This window comes from Salmo salar, chromosome ssa21 (genome assembly GCF_905237065.1).
Source record: "Salmo salar chromosome ssa21, Ssal_v3.1, whole genome shotgun sequence".
NCBI classification, from domain to species: domain Eukaryota; kingdom Metazoa; phylum Chordata; class Actinopteri; order Salmoniformes; family Salmonidae; genus Salmo; species Salmo salar.
Window position 1 is genome coordinate 16,846,332 of NC_059462.1, and position 27,939 is coordinate 16,874,270.

Below are 27,939 nucleotides of genomic sequence, written 5' to 3' on the forward strand. Positions count from 1 at the left end.
CATGAACAAAGGGGGGGGGTCAAAATCAAAAGTATCAGTCAGTATCTGGTGTGGCCACCAGCTGCATTAAGTACTGCAGTGCATCCCCTCCTCATGGACTGCACCAAATTTGCCAGTTCTTGCTGTGAGATGTTACCCCACTCTTCCACCAAGGCACTTGCAAGTTCCCCGACATTTCTTGGGGGAATGGCCCTAGCCCTCACCCTCCGATCCAACAGGTCCCAGACGTGCTCAATGGGATTGAGATCCGGGCTCTTCGCTGGCCATGGCAGAACACTGACATTCCTGTCTTGCAGGAAATCACGCACAGAACGAGCAGTATGACTGGTGGCATTGTCATGCTGGAGGGTCATATCAGGATGAGCCTACAGGAAGGGTACCACATGAGGGAGGAGGATGTCTTCCCTGTAACGCACAGCGATGGGATTGCCTGCAATGACGACAAACTCAGTCCGATGATGCTGTGACACACTGCCCCAGACCATGACGGACCCTCCACCTCCAAATCGAGCCCACTCCAGAGTACAGGCCTCGGTGTAACGCTCATTCCTTGGACTATAAACGCAAATCCGACACTATAAAGACAAAACCGCAACTCGTCAGTGAAGAGCACTTTTTGCCAGTCCTGTCTGGTCCAGCGACGGTGGGTTTGTGCCCATAGGCAACATTATTGCCGGTGATGTCTGGTGAGGACCTGCCTTACAACAGGCCTACAAGCCCTCAGTCCAGCCTCTCTCAGCCTATTGCGGACAGTCTGAGCACTGATGGAGGAATTGTGCATTCCTGGTGTAACTTGGGCAGTTGTTGTTGCCATCCTGTACCTGTCCCGCAGGTGTGATGTTCGGATGTACCGATCCTGTGCAGGTGTTGTTACACGTGGTTTGCCACTGCGAGGACGATCAGCTGTCCGTCCTGTCTCCCTGTAGCGCTGTCTTATGCATCTCACAGTCCGGACATTGCAATTTATTGGCGTGGTCACATCTGCAGTCCTCATGCCTCCTTGCAGCATGCCTAAGGCACGTTTACGCAGATGAGCAGGGACCCTGGACATCTTTCTTTTGGTGTTTATCAGAGTCAGTAGAAAGGCCTCTTTAGTGTCCTAAGTCTTCACAACTGTGACCTTAATTGCCTACCGTCTGTAAGCTGTTAGTGTCTTAATGACCGTTCCACAGGTGCATGTTCATTAATTGTTTATGGTTCATTGAACAAGCATGGGAAACAGTGTTTAAACCCTTTACAATGAAGATCTGTGAAGTTATTTGGATATATCTTTGAAAGACAGGGTCCTGAAAAAGGGACATTTCTTTTTTTGCTGAGTTTAAATAACCTACACTTCCTTAGCTCTTTTTCTCATGGTCAGATTAACAGATTAACTCAGACTGGTTTTGGGTACTGTATAAAAACCTACAACTACTACCAGGGCAACTCCCCTCACAGGTATGCTTTAACTTTCAGAATTAGAAGTGTGTCGGCACAGGATGAGTATTGTAAAGACACTGCGTAAACATTGCTATGGCAGGTTGGAATGAATCCCAGCCTTGCACTACGTACTGGGCACAGACGTCATTTCAATGACTAGTTTTGATTTACATTTGGTTGAGTCGTCAACTAACGTGAATTCAACATGAAATCAATAAAACATGTCATTGAAACAAGTTACAATTCCCTGACGTTGATTACTTTTTGCAAATCCAATAAATGTTCCACGTTGTTTCAACATCATCACGTGACATTTTCTTCTTGAAATGATGTGGAATCAACCGCTGAACCAGTTTTTGCCCAGTGGGTAGCCTGTACATATTTTGGGTGTGGTGTGTGCAGCAGCATAAACACCAATGAGCAACGGTCCCTCCCCATACAGTAGCTCACCCATTGTTTTCCTTGATATGGTGATCTCTCCAAACAGAGCACAGTAGTTGTAACCAGTTCTGTCCTCTTGGGTGCACCAGTATCTATACTAGTATGAGCTAGTAATATTAGTAATTCTAGCGGTTTATGCCACAAATTGCATAGTACATTTTGCTTGAATCAAATGCATTATCTTAGGGTTGTGGAGAATTTGAGGGGAGTAAAGAGGACGATCTTGACCATCCAACGTTTTGTCCACAATACAATGTCCACAATACGTGTACAAGATACACGGTAGGCTATTCAGTGTAGCATCACTGTCCTTAACATCAGCTGATCACGTTTTGTTTCATCCTTAGTGCTGTTTTGCCCTGGCTGAATTATCGACTGTACGTCCCTGGAGTCATTTAGATTATGTGATCAACATGGTAGAGTTGAAACACTGCAGCTTCTCTGGAGCTGAAGTTAGGAATTCCTGATGGGACACTTACCGTGTTTGTTGATGTAGCTGAGTTAAACCTATATCAACATTTACAGTAATGACATCCACCACAGGGATGATATAGATGGGTAAAGTAGATGAGGTAATTCAATACATTTGATTATCTCAAATACATTTTTACTATCTGCAGAGTATATTTCCACATGGGCATTGGCCCGTTATTTCAATGTCTGCAGCAGAGTGTTTACTTTCCAGCGAGGACAGGCAGAAACGAGCCCTAGAGTGTGTGCTCCAATAACATCCAGCAACCCTGGCGTCTTGAGTGGCCCCAGAAAATGTCAGAGCTGCTCATGTACTGGGAAGATCGGTGTGAGGCTAAGTATAGCATGAATAGCCATAAATTAGAAGAGAGCATTGACTCCCCTCTGTGACAAATGGAGGCGTTTTCGGCTGGGCTGGATAGCAATCCTGATTCAGGTCCAAGTAAGAGCCTCTTAAAAGCCATAATTGCTGAGCAGTAAATGGGTAACTTATGAACAATAGCCGAGCTACAATTTCCTGTAATGTGGGGATTCTTTCTTTACAGGATGCATTTAGGTTATGTGAAAACAAAAGGTCCTCATAGTCTGTGGGCACAAGTTTGATGCTTTGATCAGTTGTTCCTTCTCCCTAAACATTGCAATTGATATACATTAGGAACACATAGTCACTGTTCTTTGAAAATAGAATTAGAGGTGTAGCACCTTCTTTGAGTTAGTTTTTTTTAAAACAAGTGTGTACTGATTGTGTGTCGTTCCAAGTTTGCAGTGATTCATGGGAGACTAGAGGATGCGATCCATTTATGAGCTCTGCTGTGTGTAACTCACTAGCCTTACATGTACAGACCACTCTAGACTGTTCTGGAATAGTCTGTGGCTTTGGCCGCGTGTATTTTGTGCAAAGTGATCACAGCAGAGGGAGAATGCATGCCAGGGATGCCATAGTCCTTATACAAGCTGACAGAGGATCCTGGGCCACTCATTCAGTGCTTACTGGTAGTGGTGACTGTGTGACGTCGGTCTGGGGCAGGCAGGCACGTTGAATGTGCTGGCTGAGATTAGATATATCACGGTGCCACTCCGGGCAGGCGTAGCCAATGGCACAGAGGCCTGCCTGGGGTACTGTTAGCAGCACATCCAGTCACACACTCTCTCTAATGGTGTGCTCTAGTGTACATGGACTGCACCAAGCTGTTCTTTTAGTGTGCCACCGGCGCAGGACTTTTACTTGAGGAATCAGAGGTTTTTTTTGGGGGGGGGGGAACAAACCTGAGACAGATTTGAGCATTGGTTCTAAAAGAAAAAGCGTTTTAGTGAACTGTGCTTCTTCTTCTTCCTCCTCCACTGTCTCCTTCCCTGTGGTCCTCCAGACAGACAGACAGTCGAGTTGTGTCTGAGTGTCGTTATGAGATGTCGTCTCTCAGTGCCTTCTTCGTGCAAATCAAGTTTGATGACGTCCACTTCTACGAGAACTGCGGCGGCGGCAGCTTCGGGAGCGTGTACCGAGCCAGGTGGATCTCTCAGGACAAAGAAGTGGCGGTGAAAAAGCTGCTCAAGATCGAAAGTGAGGTAGGAGTCGTAATTGCCGAGGCTTTTCATAAACTTTTTAATTGTCAGTGTGGCAATCATTTTAATTGCCCCCGTTTTAGTGGGTTGTGGTGACTTTTGGGACCCCATCAGTCATAGTCATTATGCTCCTCCTCGCTTTGTGCACAGAATTGGCACGTACTGTATGCTTTAAAGAAAGATCATTGCCAAATGAGAGATCATATTAAGACCAATTAAAGCAAGTGTTTCGTAGTCTGGAGATTTCTTGTAAGTGACGGCCTCATTGTCTTAAGACAAAAAAACACATCTGATATACCTATTCATGCATATTCTATTTGATCTCCGGGCCTATTGCCGGGTGTGCATAACTTCGAGTCTTTATTTCAAGAAATAGTTCACTGATATCCATTGATCTTCAGTAGCTTAACATAATGCGTAGTCAAGCCAATTCATTTTGAATGGAAATGCAATACGGCCTCGTTTTGCGGCAACATTTGCCACGCTGTTATGCCGTCTGTATCTTTTGTTTTCTGTGTTTTTGTTGTTGTTGTTCAGGCTGAAATCCTCAGTGTACTCAGCCATCGCAACATCATTCAGTTCTACGGGGCGATCCTCGAAGCACCCAACTATGGAATCGTCACTGGTAAGTCCATGCAACCCTTATCGTGTTAGTTGTGTCATCCAATAGTAACCGCAGCGTTTATCTCCACCGCAGCGTTTATCTCCACAGCAGCTTCAGACCACGTATACATCCGCTGCGTTAATGGAAAACCAGGAATCACCATCTGTTCGTGATTGGTTCACAGCTATTCTGTTTGCTTAGAAGTGAATGGCGCTGTGGTCTATATTAACAGTATCGCTAGATGACTTTATGGTTCAGTAAGATAACGTGTTGCTGGCTTTTTGTTTATGTTGAATGTTTCTAAAGTTCATGCCGCGTGACAGTCCTCTCCCTGTGGTATGGGGAACCCCTCCCTGCTCATGTTTTGAATATCTTATCACATGGTAGTCATTGGCAGACTCACCGCTCCCATGATCAGGATGTTAGCGATGAACTTCTCTCAGCCAGTGAGTGGTGAATAACACTGCTGTTGATAGGAATAGGACAGTGCTCACTGCTCACTCAAGATATTTATTTACTTTTGACTTGGATTTTCTACATTCTTTTACTACTAGGAGTTTACCTACTCTATTTCCTCCCTAATCTCTTCCTTAGGGGGTTTTAAGCATGCTCTACACTCTCATTTTATGGTGCATTCTGGTATGCTTCAGACTTGATTCTATCTTTGTTCCCTATAACTCCTTGTTTGGGCAAGCTTAAGTCTTTGTCCTTTTGCTTGTGATCTCCTCTCACGGTCTGGCTTAGCAGTGACCTAAGCGATCAGGTCATTTTGGAAGTGTTCGACCACTGCTTTTAGGATGATTTAGACAAATGACATTTAACTATGACATGTATTTCTTCCCATTCTACCCACCCACACTCACACACTTACTCTGCTGGGTTCTGCTCTACTTTCATAGATCATGGAAGGCTGTTGTATGGAAACTTGCTGTCCTAGTTGGGAAAAACCTCAATCCCATTGCATAAATGTTGTGTGCTACTTCATGGATTGAGGAATTGGAAAATACCCTCATGTCTTTGTAATGAGGAGGCGTTGCTAGATGGAAAAAGGTGCTCCTTTGATGTTTCTGCTTGCTTCCCTCTGTTTATGTCTTAAAATACAGTCATATATTAGCCCTGTGCCGTTATAGTCGGTTACAAGGCAGTAATGTTGAAATCTTTCACAGAGTTCTCAGACTTGACATTTCCCTCCTCCGGTCAGTGTTATGTGAGTGCGAGAGAAGGGGTTGGCTGGTTGTCAAGGAGCTGCTGTCTATATTTATCAAAGCAGAATCTAATTAGCAAGAGATAAAGGAAAAAATGTTAATGACCATTCTGACCATGCCATTTCCACATTCATCAGCTCTGTTATAAATGGCCCCTGTCTGCTCATATATCAGGGACTGTTGTCTCAGCTATCTAACAAACGTTATAAACTGGGTGGTTTGACCCCTGAGTTCTGATTGGCTGAAGGCCATGGTATATCAGACCGTATACCACAGGTATGACAACATTTGTTTTTCCTGCTCTAATTATGTTGGTAACCAGTTTGTAATAGCAATAAGGCACCTCGGGGGTTTGTGGTATATGGCCGCTTTGCGTCGTGCCTAACAACAGCCCTTAGCTGTGGTATATTGGCCATATACCACACCCCCTTGGGCCTTATTGCTTAAATATCTATCAGGTGAAGACATTTGTCTCTGCTGACCCACGTGGCAGAGAGCTGGTCAATAACTACCTACATTTACTAGAGAAAAGCAAACTTTTTAATGTCATAGCAGGTGATATAATTCCTTTCAGTTAACTCATGCTTCATACTCACTTTGCGAGGCTAAACTGTGACTGGTAGTCAAACGTTGTATGATGAAAGCAGTTCAGGAAGATGCATTATCTATGGAATTTGCCAGTCTTGTAAAAAAGTACAAAGTACAGAGCCAAATGATAAAAAGTGAGCCTATCTAAGAGATATTATATTGAGATGGCTCAGTATTTGTTTTCCAGTAGGCGGACCTAATCATGCAATGCCATTACAATTAACCATTTTCACAGAACTGGTTTTGTAGTTACAGCCTTCATAGGTCATTACCATTTTTATATTTTTTTATCCGTAGGAAGTCCTGGGGTTCGCTTCTAAAACACACTGTAAATGACTAGTTCAATAACCTACATCCATCCTGGATTTATAATAGGGCATAATATGGTCAGGTCAATTCATATTATTAACGACAAGTATAGGCCTGGTTCCTTCCCTCAAGGTTGATTCTTGTTTGCACAATTTTATGCGGTGACGTAGACGTTTTGGTCGCGCGAACATCCGACTCCCACCAGTCCAGCTGGTTATCAGATAATATCAGTTTGAACCATCTGTCTTTGTCAGGCCACTTTATAGTTCGTGGAGCGACTGGAGCATTGTCTGTCTGTCTCTCTGTCTCCCCGGTACTGAAGTGTCCCAGTGATTTAACAATGTTTATCGGCAGGCTTTTTTTTGAAGGAGGCGTTGCATTGAGTAGCGAAGCATCCAAGTCCACATAATGCTTCTATTGTTAGTGTGTTTCCCTTCACTACTGGTCTGGGAAAACTACTGCATTTGAGTAATATGATTGGCCTGATCCTTCTTGAACGTTATATCGACATTGTTTTACAGGGATGGTATTAACAGTGCCATGTACCTGTCTGTAATCATTTACGGTATATGGGGAATTTGTGTGGCCATACACCTTGACTTCATTTGGATATGGAGAGTTACAGCTGGAATCACAATGACAGGAGAACTGTGCACAAGAGCGTAGGCCCCAGGTGTTGATAGAGTAGTACCCCTTTCCGGCAGTCGAATGTCCAAAGTGTGACCGGAATTTTAGTCATATTTTTCAGAATTGCAAAATGAATCAACATGATTTATTTTTAAAAGCTGAATGGTTGTGTTATATTTCAGTCTTCTGTGATGTATGTAAAGTGTAATATTGGGATGCAAACTCAACATGGAATACGTTTTAAGTCTATATCTGACATGGTCCAGGTGTCTTCTTGTTTTTAAGCCCAGAACCAGGTGTGTGAGGTGTATGCTTTTGTTTCAAAGTAGATTTGTTTAAGACTACCAAGAATGACTCTGTGTGACCCTGATTTAACCCACCGCAGTGAAATGTTAAAGAGTATGAGGTGAAGGAAAAGAGGAACAGGGACACTCAGGGTGCTAAGCTGGGTTAGTAGTGTTTCCTCAATGCATTGTGATTTAATGAGCTCATCTCTTCTAACAGGTCAATGACAGGACAGAGGACAGGACTGTAAACAGGACTTCAACTGCTCTCTTAACTACTGTATAAACCAAACTGTCTATTCACAAATAGAGGACATATTGTCTCACGTATTTTATTAACTCATGATTTCTGAATGAGATACGGTTTAAATGATACAGATATATTTGATATTGCACTCTCTTAGAAAAAAAAGGTGCTATCTAGAACCTTAAAGAGTTCTTCGGCTGTCCCCATAGGAGAACCCTTTGAAGAACCCTTTTTGGTTGGAGGTAGAACCCTTTTGGTTTCAGGTAGAACTCTTTTGGGTCCTACCCTTTCTACAGAGGGTTCTACATATAACCCAAAATGGTTCTACCTGGAACCAAACAGGGTTCTCCTATGGGGAGAGCCGAAGAACCCTTTTGGAAGCCTTTTCTCTAAGGGTGCAGTGCAATGTAAGTGTAGATTTAGGAGTCTTAATACTGTATGTGTTTCCCACAGAATATGCCGGTGGAGGGTCCCTGTATGACTACCTGTCCAGTGCGGAGAGTGAGGAGATGGACCTGGGACAGGTCATGACATGGGCCATGGAGATTGCCAAAGGTACAGTCACGATTCATTGTATGATCTACTTTAAACCAGGCAATGCTACATGTTGTTTTGGAATTTTTGCATAGCCATTTGACTTAACTAAACCACCCAACTTAGCAATAGAATATGTTTCAGATTTGTCCGCTTATGGTCTATTCCAACTCATTGTTATTCTAGGCAAATTTGTTATAGAATTCGGGTCTCACTGAGAACAAGTGAAGTCAAAACATGTAGGCCTAAATGTGATTCATCTATGTCCTTAGTTTGCATAGGAAATTAGCATTGAGAGGGAGGCATGGAGGAGAGCACAGACGAACACAGCCTTGTTTACCTCTGCTGGTTGCACATTGATCTCAGTCAGATGAAATGTGCTTTATTTCTCCGTTAGGCATGCACTATTTACACTCAGAGGCCCCGGTCAAGGTTATCCACAGGGATCTGAAGTCCAGGAATGGTAAGGTTTCAGATCCATCTGCATGATCTCTGTGTCTGTTTCAGTCTGTACAAAAGATATCTCTGGTCAAACTGATTATGTCTATAGCCAGAGGCAAATATTACATAAGCTGAATTAGAAGAAAACTAAAAATACCCATTCTCCTGACTTGAAAAATATGTTTTCTATTGCAGTGGTTGTGACGGCAGACAAAGTTCTTAAGGTACATTTGTTTGCACATGCAAGGGATCTGACGTTTGCATACTGGCTTCACCCAAAACGCTTTGATCCCCAACCCTTGCTAAATCCCGGGACCACCTGTTTCCCCCCCCTGTGTAGATCTGTGATTTTGGGGCATCCCGGTTCCACTCCCACACCACACACATGTCCCTGGTAGGCACGTTCCCCTGGATGGCCCCAGAAGTCATCCAGAGCCTGCCCGTGTCTGAGACCTGTGACACCTACTCCTACGGCGTGGTAAGTGACCAACACATAGGACACACACTGACCAGCTGTTGGATAGTCAGTACAATAGTTGTGTAACCTTTATTTAACTAGGCAAGTCAGTTAAGAACAAATTCTTATTTACGATGACGGCCTACCCCGGCCAAACCCGGATGACGCTGGGCCAATTGTGCACCGCCCAATGGGACTCCCAATCATGGCCAGATGTGATACACCCTGGATTCGAACCAGGGACTGTAGTGTCGCCTCTTACACCGAGATGCAGTGCCTTAGACCGCTACACCACTCGGGAGCCCATAGTTACTTAGACTGGGCTATTTTTATTCTGAAACTGATTCTGCAAGACAATCTGCATGTGATGTCCATATGTATCGACTCATACGTGGAATTTTATTTACAGTAGTATACTGTAATTTAACTACAGAAACCATCAGAGGAGATTTAGGGACTGAACCAGCTTGGGAAAGAAATAGCTCTAATGTCATTGTTGCAACTTCATGGTCGAGAGGGTAAACTGTCAATCAAACAGTACCTAGCACTTGAAAGAACAGACTTTCCAGAGATGACATTTTCATGCCTGCATTACATCCACTTGAAAAGTAGACGCGAGTGGCATTATTGACCTTTGTAGAAGTACTAACAGCGATTCCATATGTTTTCTGCCTCCTTATCATCATCAGAAAATGTCATCTGTCACCCTTGAGTAGACAGAGAGTATGAAGCCTTGGCATATGTTAGTATATGTGTGGGTGTTGGTGTGTGTTTGCGTGTGTGTGTTACTGCGCATGGCTGTGCGCGCGTGTGTGTACAGAAAGTATTTCTATCCCTTGACTTCTCATTTTTTTTCTCACCCATCTACACACAATACCCCATAATGACAAAGTGAAGTCATAATTTTAGAAATGTTGGCACGTGAAATACAGAAATATCTAATTTACACCTCTGAGTCAATACTTTGTAGAAGCACATTTGGCGGCGATTACAGCTGTGAGTCTTTTGGGGTAAGTATCTAAGAGATTTGTACACCTGGATGGCACAATATTTGCCCATTATTCTTAAAAAAATTCTTCAGGTTCTGTCAAGTTGATTGTGGATCATTGCTAGACAGCCATTTTCAAGTCTTGCCATAGATTTTCAAGCCGATTTAAGTCAAAACTGTAACTAGGCCGCTCAAGACCAACCAATGTCATCTTTGTAAGCAACTCCAGTTTAGATTTTGCTGAAAGGTGAATTCGTGTCCCAGTGTCTGGTAGAAAGCAGACTGAACCAGGTTTTCCTCTAGGATTTTGCCTGTTCTTTTAGCTGTATTCCGTTTCTTTTTATCACAAAAAAACTCAGTAGTCCTTGCAGATGACAAGCATGCCCATAACATGACGCGGCCAAAACGATGCTGGGAAATTTGGAGAGTGGTACTCAGTGATGTGTTGTATTGGATTAATCTCAAACATTACACTTAGTGTTCAGGACAAAACGTTAATTTCTTTGCCACATTTTAAGTGCCTTGGATGCATATTTTGGAATATTTTTATTCTGTACAGGCTTCCTTCTTTTTATTCTGTTATTTAGGTCAGTATTGGGGAGTAACTACAATGTTGTTGATCCATCCTCAGTTTTCTGATATCACAACCATTAGATTCTGTAACTGTTTTAATATCACCATTGGCCTCATGGTGCAATCCCTGAACAGTGTCCTTCCTTTCCGGCAACTGAGTTAGGAAGGACGCCTGTGACTTTGTAGTGACTGGGTGTACTGACACACCATCCAAAGCCTAATGAATAATTTAACCATGCTCTAAGGGATATTCAGCGTCTGATATCGGTGCCCTTCTTTGTGAGGCATTGAAAAACCTCCCTGGTCTTAGTGGTGGAATCTGTGCTTGAAATTCACAACTCGATTTATTGACCTTACAGATAGTTGTATGTGTGGGGTACAGAGATGACCTAGTCATTAAAAAATCATGTTAAACACTTTTATTAAACAGTCCATGAACTTATTATCAGATTTGTTAAACACATTCTTACCCCTGAACTTATTTAGGCTTGCCACAACAAAGGGGTTGAATACTTAGTGGCTTCAGCTTTACATTTTTTTATTAATTTCTAAAATTCCAAACCAAATTCCAGTTTGACATTATGGGGTGTTGTGTGTAGATCAGTGACACAACATCTCAATTTCATAAATTCTAAATTCAGGCTGTAACACAGCAAAATGTGGAAAAAGTCAAGGGGTGTGAATACTTTCTGAAGGCACTGTATCTGCCAGCCTGTGTGTATGACTGTTTGGCCACATTCCTGCGTGGTGATGGAGAAGGTGTGAAGTGTGGAGTGACAGAGCATATGAGGCGCGTTCTGTGTCACCCCGCCAGCCAAGGGCTTGACTCCAGAGTGTCATAAACAGTCAGTGTACAAACAGTGCAGGACCTGGGCTCAGGCCAGCAAGTTTCTGGGTCAACACACTCTTCTATCACAATCACCTGGCTTTCACTTACACAAGGGTTTACTTACATAGTGAACAATGATATTTACTCGTCTTATAAACGATGTGATGTGAATAATGAAATGAGTGAAGGGTATAATTAGCATTTTCAAACAAGCCCTCCATTTCATATCATGCAAGGTTTCCGTTCTCCTAATATGGTATCTAATATGTAAAGTCTTAGTCTGTATTGTGTCTCAGTTCAGTGGAAGACCCTGAGCTGACCATGCAGTCTGTGGGCTAGATGCGTTATGCTCATTGACTGACCACGACGTCTCTCCCTGTGTCAGGTTCTCTGGGAGATGCTCACCCGGGAGATTCCCTTTAAAGGCCTGGAGGGCTTACAAGTCGCCTGGCTGGTGGTGGAGAAGAGTGAGGTACTGTACAGCTACGCTTGTTTTGTCCGTTTTACTCGTTATGCAGTCTTCTAGGAACAGCTGCTGCTTCCTTTATCTATGCTAATCGATTTTGTGAAGAGACACATACCTGACAGTCTTTCGTAATGAGCCAGTGCATCTGTACAGGAATCATTTCAGTCATCACACACCAGCATAGCTAGTAGGGAGATCGTCATATGGGCCGATGCCAATTGATCCCACTCGTGCAATGTCCGCATTCACAGTCTCCAGTCACATGAGTCATCAGTGTGTTTGACCGGCCTCCTGACACGAATGCTCTACCAATATCCCGACCTCAGAACTGAAAGCTGAAACTACTGCAATCCTTTCAGGGAAACGGGAAGAGTGAGTGTGTGTGTAACTGTGATCCTGTCTGTCTGTTCCAGAGATTAACCATTCCCAGTAGCTGCCCAGCTAGTTTCGCTGAGCTGATGATGAAGTGCTGGGTGACTGAGCCAAAGGTACGTCATCCTCACACACACAGATCCTTTTAAATAACACACACTACCGTTCAAATGCTTGGGGTCACTTAGAAATGTCCTTTTTTTTTTAAGAAAAGCAAAAAGAATTCCATTAAAATAACACCAAATTGATCCGAAATACAGTGTAGATATTGTTAATGTTGCAAATGACTATTGTAGCTGGAAACGGCAGATTTTTTTATGGAATATCTACATAGGCGTACAGAGGCCCATTATCAGCAACCATCACTCCTGTGTTCCAATGGCACGTTGTGTTAGCTAATCAAAGTTTATCATTTTCAAAATGCTAATTGATCATTAGAAAACCCTTTTGCAATTATGTTAGCACAGCTGAAAACTGTTGTTCTGATTAAAGAAGCAATAAAACTGGCCTTCTTTAGACTAGTTGAGTATCTGGAGCATCAGCATTTGTGGGTTCGATTACAGGCTCAAAATGGCCAGAAATAAAGGACTTTCTTCTGAAACTCGTCAGTCTATTCTTGTTCTGAGAAATGAAGGCTATTCCATGTGAGAAATTGCTTAGAAAATGAAGATCTCGTACCTCTTTCAATTCTGGTTAGAGACAGTTTGCGCTGTTCTGTGAAGGGAGTAGTACACAGCGTTGTATGAGATTTTCAGTTTCTTGGCAATTTCTCACATGGAATAGCCATAATTTCTCAGAACAAGAATAGACTGACGAGTTTCAGAAGAAAGTTCTTTATTTCTGGCCATTTTGAGCCTGTAATCGAACCCACAAATGCGGATGCTCCAAATACTCAACTAGTCTAAAGAAGGCCAGTTTTATTGCTTCTTTAATCAGAACAACAGTTTTCAGCTGTGCTAACATAATTGCAAAAGGGTTTTCTAATGATCAATTAGCCTTTTAAAATGATAAACTTGGATTAGCTAACACAACGTGCCATTGGAACACAGGAGTGATGGTTGCTGATAATGGGCCTCTGTACGCCTATGTAGATATTCCATAACAAATCTGCCGTTTCCAGCTACAATAGTCATTTACAACATTAACAATGTCTACTCTATATTTCTGATCTATTTGATGTTATTTTAATGGACAAGAAATGTGCTTTTCTTTCAAAAACAATGACATTTCTAAGTGACCCCAACCTTTTGAACGGTAGTGTAGGTAATTCTATGCTCACGCATACCTACACACCCACTCATATCCACTGTGCACAATAGACTCGGCACACAAGTCCGTACTACAATGGATAATACTAATGATTAATTTTATGTCACATACGGTCAAGAGACCAGTCGAATTGTCATGAATAGATACCCTCCATGTCTGCTTATGAATACCACACTATGTTTTTGCTTTTGTTTCCATGTAGGAAAGACCAATGTTCAAACATATCCTTATAACCCTGGAGTCCATGTCCAATGACAGCAAGCTTCCTGAACAGTGCAACTCCTTCCTACACAACAAGGCAGAATGGAGGTACTGACATCATACTGTATCAGACTGCATCCTCCTATCTCTTCTAGACCGACACACTGCTAGAGCCTAAGGAGATGCCAGACATGTTTCAAATGCGCCTATCTACACTGGGTGAACAAAACATTAGGAACACCTTCCTAATATTGAGTTACACTCGCTTTTGCCCTCAGAACAGCCTCAATTCATCTGGTCATGGACTCTACAAGTTGTCGAAAGCGTTCCAAAGGGATGCTGGCCCATGTTGACTTCAGTGCTTCCCACAGTTGTGTCGTGTTGGCTGGATGTCCTTTGGGTGGTGGACCGTTCTTGATACACAGGGGAAACTGTTGAGCGTGAAAAACCCAGCAGCATTGCAGTTCTTGACACACTCAAACTGGTGCACCTGGAACCTACTACCATACCCCGTTCAAAGGCACTTCAATCTTTTGACTTGCCAATTCACCCTCTGAATGGCACACATACACGATCCATGTCTCAAGGTTTAAAAATCCTCCTTTAACCTGTCTCCTCCCCTTCATCTACACTGATTGAAGTGGATTTAACAAGCGACATCAGTAAGGGATCACAGCTTTCACCTGAATTCACCTGGTCAGTCTATGTCATGGAAAGAGCAGGTGTTCCTAATGTTTTGTACACTCAGTGTATGCGCAAGTGCTGCTTTTTGTGGGCCGCTAAATGCCTGAAAGGACCTTGCAGTGTGCATATAGATATTCATAATTGCACTGATAACGTAAAGGCGTCAAATATCTAAAGAATCCCCCGTCTGTATATTCTTCCTCTCTATACCCATAAGGTCTATAAAATAATCAAGGTCTTTTTCAAGTCCAAGTGTTTAATTGGCCTGTATGAGCAGCTGGAGGATTAGTGATGTTCAGCACAGCCTGGGTGTTCGCTGCTAGTGCTTACTCTCTCTTTGGTCTTTTCTACACTGACAACGCTTTCATAAAGTCATGTCCAAGCATGCACCTGCAGGTGAGCTGCTCAAGACCAAGCGTCGATAAAGAACATGTGTGATAGTAAGCGGGATGTGTTGCACGTCAAGCACGGTGCTAGCTAGCTTCCAAGGCTGTCTAATCATCATTGTGAAGAAACAGGAGAAGAGTGGAGTAGTGCCTCAGAGGCAAACAGGCGTTGCAGGTGCATTGCGCTATGGTTTCTCATCACCCTGGTCAGGAGGGAGTCCCTGTGCAGACAGATGCTATGTGCTGGTTGGGTTGGACAGAGACAGATCTCCTGGGTACTATGTCATAGTCTGCCAGGGCCAACAGCTGCGTATTTATCCATGCTTCTACTACGAGGTAATATGCCACTGTCCCACTGATGAAGGCTCAAGGGCTATGTGAGAGAGTTTGACATTAATGTGGACGCTACCATGATTACGGATAGTCCTTAATGAATCGTAAATAATGATGAGTGAGAAGGTTACAGACACACAGATATCATACCCCCAAGACATACTAACCTCTCACCATTACAGTGGAGCTTAGCATTGGGGGGTGTATGATATCTGTGCGTCTGTAACCTTCTCACTCATCATTATTCACGATTCATTCAGGACTATCCGTAATCATGGTAGCATCCATATTATTGTAGCAGTGTTTAGAAACATATTCTATTCTTATTTACAATAACAGTGACTCCAAAATGACACGATACATTATTTACCATTCATTTCGATTGGGCAAAAAAATGATCTAAAACACAACCAAAATAAACAGAAAATGCATCCAACAAGTTTGTACAGTCACAAGCTTGATGTAGTCATTGCATGCTAGGAATATGGGACCAAATACTACACTTTTGACTACTTTAATACACATATACTGTGGCAAGAAAAAGTATGTGAACCCTTTGGAATTACCTGGATTTCTGCATAAATTGGTCATAACCCTTGATCTGATCTTCATCTAGAGTTAAGGTCGGAAGTTTACATACACCTTAGCCAAATACATTTAAACTCATTTTCACAATTCCTGACATTTAATCCTAGTAAAGATTGCCTGTCTTAGGTCAGTTAGGATCACCACTTTATTTTAAGAATGTGAAATGTCAGAATAATAGTAGCGAGTGATTTATTTCAGCTTTTATTTCTTTCATCACATTCCCAGTGGGTCAGAAGTTTACATACACTCAATTAGTATTTGGTAGCATTGCCTTTAAATTGTTTAACTTGGGTCAAATATTTCGGGTAGCCTTCCACAACCTTCCCACAATAAATTGGGTGAATTTTGGCCCATTCCTCCTGACAGAGCTGGTGTAACTGAGTCAGGTTTGTAGGCCTCCTTGCTTGCACACACTTTTTCAGTTCTGCCAACAAGTTTTCTATAGGATTGAGGTCGGGCTTTGTGATGGCCACTCCAATACCTTGACTTTGTTGTTCTTAAGCCATTTTGCCACAATTTTGGAAGTATGCTTGGGGTCATTGTCCATTTGGAAGACCCATTTGCGACCAAGCTTTAACTTCCTGACTGATGTCTTGAGATGTTGCTTCAATATATCCACATAATTTTCAATCCTCATGATGCTATCTATTTTGTGAAGTGCACCAGTCCCTCCTGCAGCAAAGCACCTCCACAACATGATGCTGCCACCCCCGTGCTTCACGGTTGAGATGGTGTTCTTCGGCTTGCAAGCGGCCCCCTTTTTCCTCCAAACATAACGATGGTCATTATGGCCAAACAGTTCTATTTATGTTTCATCAGACCAGAGGACATTTCTCCAAAAAGTACGATCTTTGTCCTCATGTGCAGTTGCAAACCGTTGTCTGGCTTTTTTATGGCGGTTTGGAGCAGTGGCTTCTTCCTTGCTGAGCGGCCTTTCAAGTAATGTCGATATAGGACTCATTTTACTGTGGATAGAGATACTTTTGTACCTGTTTCCTCCAGCATCTTCACAAGGTCCTTTGCTGTTGTTTTGGGATTGATTTGCACTTTTCGCACCAAAGTACACTCATCTCTAGGAGACAGAACGCGTCTCCTTCCTGAGCGGTATGACGGCTGTGTGGTCCCATGGTGTTAATACTTGCGTACTATTGTTTGTACAGATGAACGTGGTACCTTCAGGCGTTTGGAAATTGCTCCCAAGGATGAACCAGACTTGTGGATGTCTACAATGTTTTTTCTGAGGTCTTGGCTGATTTCTTTTGATTTTCCCATGATGTCAAAGAGGCACTGAGTTTGAAGATAGGCCTTGAAATACATCCACAGGTACACCTCCAATTGACTCAAATTATGTCAATTAGCCTATCAGAAGCTTCTAAAGCCATGACATAATTTTCTGGAATTTTCCAAGCTGTTTAAAGGCACAGTCAACTTAGTGTACGTAAACTTCTGAGCCACTGGAATTGTGATACAGTGAATGATAAGTGAAATAATCTGTCTGTAAACAATTGTTGGAAAAATTACTTGTATCATGCACAAAGTAGATGTCCTAACTGACTTGCCAAAACTATAGTTTGTTAACAAGAAATTTGTGGAGTGATTGAAAAACAAGTTTTAATGACTCCAACCTAAGTGTATGTAAACTTCGGACTTCAACTGAAAGTCACAGCAACAGACAAACACAGTCTGCTTAAACTAATAACACACAAGCAATTATACATTTTATGTCTTTATTGAACACACAGTGTAAACATTCACAGTGCAGGGTGGGAAGAGTATGTGAACCCCTGGATTTAATAACTGGCTGACCCTCCTTTGGCAGCAATAACCTCAACCAAATGTTTTCTGTAGTTGCGGATCAGACCTGCACAACGGTCAGGAGGAATTTTGGACCATTCCTCTTTACCAAACTGTTTCAGTTCAGCAATTTTCTTAGGATGTCTGGTGTGAACCACTCTCTTGAGGTCATGCCACAGCATTTTAAATCGTTTTTGAAGTCAGGACTGACTGGTCCACTTCAGAAGGTGTATTTTCTTCTGTTGAAGCCATTCTGTTGTTGATTTACTTCTGTGTTTTAGGTCGTTGTCTTGTTGCATCAGCCAACTTCTGTTGAGCTTCAATTGGCGGACAGATAGCCTTACACTCTTCTGCAAAATGTCTTGATAAAGTTGGGAATTCATTTTTCCGTCGATGATAGCAAGCTGTCCAGGCCCTGATGCTCCCTCCACCATACTTACAGTTGGGATGAGGTTTTGATGTTGGTGTGCTGTTCCTTTTTTTCTCCACACATAGTGTTGTGTTCCTTCCAAACAACTCAACCTGAGTTTCATCTGTCCACAAAATATTTTGCCAGAAGCGCTGTGGAACATCCAGGTGCTCTTTTGCAAACTTCAGATGTGCAGCAATGTTTTTTTGGACAGCAGTGGCTTCTTCCGTGGTGTCTTCCCATGAACACCAATCTTGTTTAGTGTTTTACGTGTTGTAGACTTGTCAACAGAGATGTTAGCATGTTCCAGAGATTTCTGTAAGTCCTTAACTGACACTCTAGGATTCTGCTTAACCTCATTGAGCATTCTGCGCTGTGCTCTTGCAGTCATCTTTGCAGGACGGCCACTCATAGGGAGAGTAGCAACAGTGCTGAACTTTCTCCATTTATAGACAATTTGTCATACCATGGACTAATGAACATCAAGGCTTTTAGAGTTACTTTTGTAACCCTTTCCAGCTTTATGTAAGTCAACAATTCTTAATCTTAGGTCTTCTGAGATCTCTTTTGTTCGAGGCATGGTTCACATCAGACAATGCTTCTTGTGAATAGCAAACTCAAATTTTGTGAGTGTTTTTTGTAGGGCAGGGCAGCTCTAACAAACATCTATTTTTTTTTACTTCACTACATTCCTAAATAAAATAATGTACGTTTTACTCCATACATTTTCCCTGACACCCAAAAGTACTCGTTACATTTGGAATACTTAGCAGGGCAGGACAATGGTCCAATTCACACACTTATCAAGAGAACATCCCTGGTCATCCTTACTGCCCCTGATCTGGCAGACTCACTAAACATATGCTTCGTTTGTAAATGATGTCTGAGTGTTGGAGAATGCCCCTGGCTATCCATAAATGTAAAAAAACAAGAAAATGATGCCGTCTGGTTTGCTTAATATAAGGAATTTGAAAGGATTTATACTTTTACTTTTCTTACTTAAGTATATTTTAGCAATTACATTTACTTTTGATTCTTAAGTATAATTTCAAACCAAATACTTTTAGACTTTTACTGAAGTAGTATTTTACAGGGTGACTCACTTTTTTTGTCATTTTCTATTAAGGTAACTTTACTTTTACTCAAGTATGACAATTAGGTACTTTTTCCACCAATGCAAAAAGTGCTGTAATTTCTAAACAGGTCACCCGATATGGATGAAAATACCCTCAAATTAAAGCTGACAGACACCTCATAGTCATTGTATTATTTCAAGTACAGAGCCAAAATAATTTAAAAATACTTCTCCGTGGTATATAGACCTGAGGCAGAGACAATAAGAAGACACAGTGGCAGAATAAATTCAACCACGCCTTTGTTTCATCACAAAACCGGAGAGCTACATCTGTCTGGTGAAGTCCACAAAACATATTGCATGTAACAAACAGTTACATTACCTACAACATGGTCAAGCAAGTTAATGTTTCCTACATTTTCAGACTACTGAACAACTACTGATTTAGAACCACAGAGAGTTACCGCAAGTTGCAAAGAAAACAGGAGCTGCCTCCACTATTCCAGCACCATTTCAACTTAAAAAATGAAACATCATCAAATCACCTCTACTTAGACTAATACAGTGACAACTAAAAGATACCAAAAAATATTTTGTCCAATCAACTTAAGCTATATGATGTGGCTGTCTATGGTACTGATTTGTGTGTGTGTGTGTGTTTGTGTTTGTGTGTGTGTGTGTGTGTGTGCGCATGAGTGCAAGTAGAAAAAAACATGTTTACTCACCCTACTTGTAGAGGAAAGCCAATGATATCCTCCTCTCTTTCATATTGACGTAACGGCCTAAATAGTCTGTAAAGTTGATAAATAAAGTTTTTGGGGAGTGATTCATGTTCAATCAAGTACAGTCATTAGGTGAGACAAAAATGTTCAGCTGCCCCTTTAAGGGACGGGCTGTTACCGTGGTAACTTGGCAACTGGCTTGTCTGTGATGAAACAAAATCCCAGACTGTGATGTCTTCATAGCAGCAGACAGGTGCAACAAACTCAAACTAACATTGAAAAACAACCTAGCGTGTATTCAAAACGATAGAACTGGCCAAGAAACACGAGGACAAAGTCACACTTTAGTAGCTTTTCTTGTCAATTCAACCAACTTCTACAGGTTGCGTTTGGATAAAAAAAGAAACTGTTCCCAAATGCTCTGTGTGACAGCCTTTGTGTGTGACCACCCGCCAACGTGGCTGGTGAAACAGACATTCTTACCCGCCAATGACAAAATCTACCCGCATTTGGCGGGTGGTGGGTGTTCATTTCCAACCCTGTTTGCATAGCCCCTGTTGTCGGCTATATTAGATCTGGCATGGTGGTACAGTATGTTTCTTCTCTCTTAACAGACTGTTAGTCCAGTGAACAGTGTCTTTCTGTCTCATTAGGCTATCAATGCACTCACTTGTGTAAATGTGACAGTCAAAAGCTGCTCACAGTTCTGTAACGATGGCTCAGAGGGCAGTCTTGTTGCAGTCTATTAAGGCAGTTTGGACATAGTCCAGAGCAGCATGAAAATACTCTTTTCCCTGTTTCTCTGGCAGCTGTCTGGCTCAGAGAGGAAGAGCGGACAGGGGGAATTAGTTGGGGAGGGAAAGAAAGGGTGAGTTAGAGTGCTGGGGTAGGAAATGTGAGAGGTATTTAAAAAATGATAGAACCCTTACTGAAAATACACATGATTTCACATTTAGCAAATTTTTTTGAGCACTTCACATGTGATTATACACTATATATACAAAAATGTGTGGACACCCCTTCAAATTAATGGATTTGGCTATTTCAGCCACACCCGTTGCTGACAGGTGTATAAAATAGAGCACACAGCCATGCAATCTCCATAGACAAATATTGGTGGTAAAATGTCATTAAGGAAGAGCTCAGTGACTTTCAGCGTGGCACCATCAGAGGACGCCACCTTTCCAACAAGTCAGTTTGTCAATTTTCTCCCCTGATAGAGCTGCTCTGGTCAACTGAAAGTGCTGTTATTGTGAAGTAGAAATGTCTAGGAGCAGCCAATGGCTCAGCCGCGAAGTGGTAGGCCGCACAAACTCACAGAATGGGACCGCCGAGTGCTGAAGCGCGTAGCACATAAAAATTGTCTGTCTTCAGTTGCAACACTCACGACCGAGTTCCAAACTGCCTCAACGTCAGCACAAGAACTGTTAGTCTGGAGCTTCATGAAATGGGTTTCAATGGCCGAGCATCCGCACCCAAGCCTAAGATTACCATGCACAATGCCAAGCGTCGGCTGGAGTGGTGTGAAGCTCGCCGCCATTGGACTCTGGAGCAGTGGCAACACGTTCTTTGGAGTGATGAATCACGCTTCACCATATGGAAGGCTGCGTGACAAATCTGGGTTTGGCAGATGCCAGGGGAACGCTACCTGCCCAAATGCATAGTGCCAACTGTAAAATTTGGTGGAGGAGGAATAATGGTCTGGGGCTGTTTTTCATGGTTCGGACTAAGTCTCTTAGTTCCAGTGAAGGGAAATCTTAACGCTACAGCATACAATGACATTCTAGATGATTCTGTGCTTCCAACTTTGTGGCAACAGTTTGGGGAAGGCCCTTTCCTGTTTCAGCATGACAATGCCCCCATGCACAAAGCAAGGTCGATGCAGAAATGGTTTGTCGAGATCAGTGTGGAAGAACTTGACTGGCCTGCACAGACCCCTGACCTCAACCCCATCGGACACCCTTGGGATGAATTGGAACGCCGACTGCAAGCAAGGCCTAATCGCCCAACATCAGTGTCCGACCTCACTAATGCTCCTCGCAGCAATGTTCCAACATCTAGTGGAAAGCCTTCCCAGAAGAGTGGAAAGCGTTTGGAGCAGCAAAGGGGGGACCAACTCCATATTAATGCCCATGATTTTGGAATGAGATGTTTGACGAGCAGGTGTCCACATACTTTTGGTCATGTAGTGTATTTCACATGGAGTTTCACATGTGGATTTTCACGTGATCACATAACCTTTCACATATGAAATCATGTGAAACCATGTGGTTTTGGTACACTTTACATGTGGATTCACATTTTCACATGATGCCCTGCAAACAAAAGTGAGTTGTTAGGATGTCCCCGGAATAGCCACAGTGTTTTCAACTTACAAATTTGACATTGACATACAGTGCATTCGGAAAGTATTCAGACCCCTTGATATTTTCCACATTTTTGTTACTCTAAAATTGATTCAATATTTTTTTTCTCATCAATCTACACACAATACCCCATAATGACAAAGCAAAAACAGGTTTTTAGAAATAAAATAAACAAAAAATATGAAATATCACCTTTACATAAATATTCAGACCCTTTACTCAGTACTTTGTTGAAGCACCTTTGGCAGCGATTAAAGCCTCGACTCTACTTGGGTATGACGCTACAAGCTTGGCACACCTGTATTTGGGGAGTTTCTCCAATTCTTCTCTGCAGATCCTCTCAAGCTCTGTCAGATTGGATGGGGAGCGTTGCTGCACAGCTATTTTCAGGTCTCTCCAGAGATGTTCGATTGGGTTCAAGTCCGGGCTCTGGCTGGGCCACTCAAGGACATTCACTCAAGGACAGAAGCCACTCCTGCGTTGTCTTGGCTGTGTGCTTAGGGTCGTTGTCCTGTGGGAAGGTGAACCTTCGCCCCAGTCTGTGGTCCTGAGCGCTCTGGAGCAGGTTTTCATTAAGGATCTTTCTATACTTTGCTCCGTTCATCTTTCCCTCGATCCTAGTCTCCCAGTCCCTGCCGCTGAAAAACATCCCCACAGCATGATGCTGCCACCACCATGCTTCACCGTAACGATGGTGCCAGATTTCCTCCAGACGTGACGCTTGGCATTCAGGCCAAACAGTTCAATCTTGATTTCATCAGACCAGAGAATCTTGTTTTTCATGGTCTGAGTCCTTTAAGTGCCTTTTGGCAAACTCCAAGCAGGCTGTCATGTGCCTTTTACAGAGGAGTGGCTTTTTTCTGGCCACTCTACCATAAAGGCCTGATTGGTGGTGTGCTGCAGAGATCGTTGTCGTTCTGGATTGTTCTCCCATCTCCACAGAGGAACTCTGGAGCTCTGTCAGAGTGAACAAGGCCCTTCAATGCTGCAGAAATGTTTTGGTACCCTTCCCCAGATCTGTGCCTCAACACAATCCTGTCTCTGAGATCTACAGACATTTCCTTCGACCTCATGGCTCATTTTGGTCTGACATGCACTGTCAACTGTATAACCTTATATAGACAGGTGTGTGCCTTTCCATATCATGTCCAACCAATTGAATTTACCACAGGTGGACTCCAATCAAGTTGTAGAAACATCTCAAGGATGATCAATGGAAACAGGATGCACCTGAGCTCAATTTCGAGTCTCATAGCAAAAGGTCTGAATATAAATAAGGTATTTCTGTTTTTCTAAAACCCCTTTTTTTTGTGTCAATTTTAGAATAAGGCTGTAAGTCAAGAGGTCTGAATACTTTCCGAATGCACTGTAGATGATATACTTATATTTTTATACAGTAAATAATTATTCAACATGCCCCCACAACCTCTTGGTTCCCAGCATTCCAATCTTCCTGCTACACTACCATATCTGTGTCAATGACTGATTTCACCTGTATTCCTACACTTTGGACTTCAAAGTAAATCTCAGCTCTGTATAATACACTCAAGAAAAACGATTATAGTTATCATAGTGATTCAGGTGTAAACAGAAAATCGTAACATTTGGAATTTGGACTTTCACGTGTAATAAAAGTTGTAGTTTCATGGTGTCACATTTATTTGACGAGATCATGTTTTTACATGCGTAGTTTGTTATCCCATGTTGGTTTTACATGTTGTCACATGTTATTACGTTCAATTCACATAAGATCACTTGTGATCACATGAGATCTCATTCTATTACATGTGAAATACATGTGATCACGTGTGAAATTCATGGGGTTTTTCCATAAGGGAAGAGCAGGGTAGGAGGACGAGAAATACCAAGAGTGTTGGTCAGGAAAGCGACAAGCAAGAGAATCAATTATGAGGAAAGTTTCGAGCATGAGTGGAAAGTCTTTGAGGTAGAGATGGGAGGGTGGAGGGACAGGAGGAGTGGGAGGGTGCAGGGACGGGGGGCGGGAGTTTCTGTCTGCTTCACATGCCTGACATTGCCTGTTTATAAATAGTTACTGTGGGGAGCAGATTGTATTGGCTCCCCGTGGTACGCCACACAGCCCCACCTGCTGGGCAAAGCAGACCAGAACACTCTCAGTTACTGAATCCCATTAGCAAAGACACTGGACTATAAGTCTTCCTCTACCGTCTGAGGCCGTGGGGCTATCGCTAAAAAGGCAGAATCCAAACTTGAGAAATACATTCATAACTCCAAACTTTTGTGTATAATGCATTGATGTCAATGAGAGATATGAGTGGGAATTTGAGTTTAGCACAAGTATCTCAAGTCAATGGTTTGACACCCGTATTGTGAGTGCGGAGTTGGATGTGATGAGGTGGGTGATGCTTGATTCTAAACACATCTCGACGCTGTCTGTACTGTAGCTGTGAGATCGAGGCCACACTGGAGAGACTGAAGAAGTTGGAGAGGGATCTGAGCAGCAAAGAGCAGGAACTGAAGGAGAGAGAACGTCGCCTGAAGATGTGGGAGCGCAAGCTCATTGAGCAGTCCAACACCCCGGTAAGTTCCTCAGTAGCCTATACCCACTGCACACCACGCCACCAACACCCTCAGCACAACCACAACCACCACACACTGTGTCTAGTCACTGAACATGAACAGCACCCCAGCTTAGCACCACCTTCACTGTGTTGGTCACTTAGCGCCACCTTTCACCATGTGTCACGGTCCACGTATTGTCCACATTGTCACAAGGAGAAGCAAAGAATTCACGTTGCTTCAGACCCGGGGTCTGTCTGGAATGAAGGGGAACGGAATGAAATGCAGTGGAATGGAGGGGAAATCTAAGGCTCTGGTTCACTGAGTCTCACTGATGGGCGTTTGAGTTGAGTAGAGGTATTAGCTCATCGTGCTACTCTGTGTGTGACTGTCACTGAGCTCCTATTGGCGATCAGTCATAATTAGAGGTCAGTGTAATTGCAACGCTGGTAATGCCAATGTTGTCACGCTGATATGGGATGAAAAGGGAGTCTTTGCTGCTTATGTGTATGTGCCTGTACTACCCTTTCCTTGTGCTGCTTCTAAAGCGACGCACCGCTCGACCTTGGCCACATGTTTCTGTAATTGCTTTTGCCTGATTTGATTGAATTTGAATTTAACACATCTAACCTGAATATGACCTTTCTAGTTGGTTTTATTGGTTGGATTTGGTTTCCAAACGTCCACATCACTAATACGTTCTATGCTAGATTCTTTGTTTTGTCCGTTGTGCTGTGCAATTGCATGCTACAGCCATGCCTTGGTATTGTCTTAACGGTGCTTTGCCTGGGTATCAATTTGACATGAGTTGGAATTGATACACGGACTGCCATCATCCTGAGAGATAGCCATGCTAGCTCTCCAATTGTCAGGAAGGTCAATACCTCTTTATTCTTTGTTTTCTCCCTTTCTTCTACCTTAAATCTGTCCTGTAGACCAATCATTATAATCCAACCTTCTCTGAACCCAATTGACTGTATCTCTGAACTCTACTCTTCTAGTTTTTGACAATCACCTTTTATATTGGTTAAAAAAAGGATTTCACTTTTCATCATTCCTCTTGTTGTATGTGGTCTAATTTCCTTCCCTCCTTTTCTTTCCCGTCCTCTTTTCCTCCCTCTTCTTCCCTTCCTATCCCCCCCCCCCATCTTTCCCTCTCAGCTGTTCCTACCCGTGGTGGCTCAGATTAGCGCTGAGTCGTTCTATGAGTCTAAGACGGAGGAGTCGAACAGTTCGGAGATGACGTGTCAGATCACATCCTCCAGTAACGGGGAGGTAGAGGGGATGAGTCTGCAGGCCATGATGAAGGGCTTTGGGGACATGTTTGCCTTGGACATGGGGGGCCCCGTCCTGCACTCTGGCATGCAGGTCAACATGCAGGCCAAGCAGAACTCTTCCAAGTCCAGCAGTGTCAGAGAGGGCCGCAAAATCAACATGGCCTTGGGGATGTCAAACTTCAACTGGTCAGACGACAGTGATTAGAGCGAACCGATTGGTCCAGCTATGTGTGGGCCACTCAGTAGCATCTGTCAATCAATCCTTTTGGTCTGTGTCAAAACTGTGGTCTTGCAGCATGCTCCCATGCATATTCCTTCTCACATCACTGGTGTTATGGACACAAGCTACATTAGATAATTCAGTACTAATATTTTTTGTAACAATCCATTTTCTTTTGCATACATTCTTTTTCAAACGCTGTATGAACATAATGTATTAGAAACCTTTCGCCTACATGGCCCTTACGGATGTCATTTATGCCTAATGTACTGGATGTATAGTGCCATGCTGTGAAGAAAGAGCCATGCGAGCAAGTTGCAAGGAGGAGGCAAAAGCTTTTATGATGAAGTGACATTTTGCTGACATTAAGAGTGGCCAATTTGTTCTGTATGTGGTGGAGCGTAGTTGCTGTGATTAAGTGTCTCACCAGGATGAGAAAGAACATGTTTCCCTCAGCTGACCCAGACTGGTGTCAGCAGGAGAGAGAGAGAGAGAGAGAGATAAAGTTTCCTAATAGCACTGTTAAACTACAGACTTCCTGTGCCTTTTTCTCTATACACTGTCAGGAATCTTTGGATTTCAGGCCCCCATACTATGGCTTAGTGGTGTAAAGTGCACTGTAGGTGTTTGTGTCTATCTATGAGGGCCCCAGTAAATTCTTGGTTCATGTGCTGGTTGAAAGAAGCATGTTACAGATACATATAATCAAGATGTTTATGAGGTGTGCCATAGACCTTAGACTTCCACACCTTGACAGGACTAAGTTCTCATAGACAAGGGCAACTGTATACGACCTTCATTCACTTAATTCAGTGGTAAAAGCGCTACCGTGTGCTGGAATCATTTCATTAAATCAAATGATATATGAAGTGAAAAACAGTATTTCATTGGAGAGAGGATGTGAAATACTCTTTAGAGGGCTTCTCTAAGCTAAAGAAGATCTACCAGCTAAATATGTTTGCATCTGCACCAACAGTTTTGACCACAGGCCAAAGTGTGTTTAACAACCCCCAAAGTGAGCCTATTAAAGCTCACCTAACGAGCGTCATCACTAAATGCCCTGTAAATTATGCTAGGAGCTCTTCTCTTTTAAACATCGCCAATATGAAGGATCTTTCTGTTTGACTCCAAAGAGCTTTGACTTCTTTCTACTTAGTTGATGTATGTTTTTTTTATATACTGTTGTGTAGTTATTAAACCTAGTCTGAAACACATCCATTAACAGACTATAACCAACCGATACACTACCTTGTGTGAAAGTCAATCACTTTGGAAGGTATTTTCTAGACATCTAATGCCCAGAGTTGCAATATGATCTATGCAAACTACATCACCTTGGATTAGTCAGATTTTTTGGATTAGTCAAGTTCCTTGGATTAGTCCAATAGTGTCTATTTAATGGCGTGCCATAACTCTATCAGACCGACCACTTTTTGATGTGAACCTATTTTGTTGCAAAATTTCTCTACTGTTCCTTGTTTCTCAATAAACATTTTCTCATTAAACATTGAGCTTCCTGCTTTGGTTCTTCACTCTTCCTGTTTTCTCAAATTTCCTCTTGGTTTTCCCAGTTTTGTTAACCTTGAATGAGGAAAGAGCCATGTGAGCAAGTTGCATTGAGGAGACCAAGCTTTGATGATGACGTGACATTTTGCTGAC

At 42.7% G+C, this 27,939-nt stretch overlaps 1 protein-coding gene across 5 annotated transcripts in view; it reads left to right on the plus strand.

The window, feature by feature from the left end:
* LOC106581757 (mitogen-activated protein kinase kinase kinase 20) overlaps positions 1 to 27,939 on the plus strand; it is a 38,553-nt gene that overhangs the window by 3,290 nt on the left and 7,324 nt on the right. For 4 of the 5 annotated variants that reach the window (XM_045704483.1, XM_014164026.2, XM_045704484.1 and 1 more), the window contains 10 exons: positions 3,699 to 3,897; positions 4,432 to 4,519; positions 8,212 to 8,313; positions 8,690 to 8,755; positions 8,929 to 8,957; positions 9,074 to 9,211; positions 11,966 to 12,052; positions 12,460 to 12,534; positions 13,890 to 13,996; positions 24,669 to 24,804. In XM_045704483.1, coding sequence (XP_045560439.1) covers positions 3,739 to 3,897; positions 4,432 to 4,519; positions 8,212 to 8,313; positions 8,690 to 8,755; positions 8,929 to 8,957; positions 9,074 to 9,211; positions 11,966 to 12,052; positions 12,460 to 12,534; positions 13,890 to 13,996; positions 24,669 to 24,804 — 987 coding nt within the window. In that variant the 5' untranslated portion in view covers positions 3,699 to 3,738. Of the gene's footprint in view, positions 1 to 3,698; positions 3,898 to 4,431; positions 4,520 to 8,211; positions 8,314 to 8,689; positions 8,756 to 8,928; positions 8,958 to 9,073; positions 9,212 to 11,965; positions 12,053 to 12,459; positions 12,535 to 13,889; positions 13,997 to 24,668; positions 24,805 to 25,944; positions 27,786 to 27,939 lie in introns of those variants that run through there. The other variant, XM_014164028.2, reaches the window with a different exon arrangement.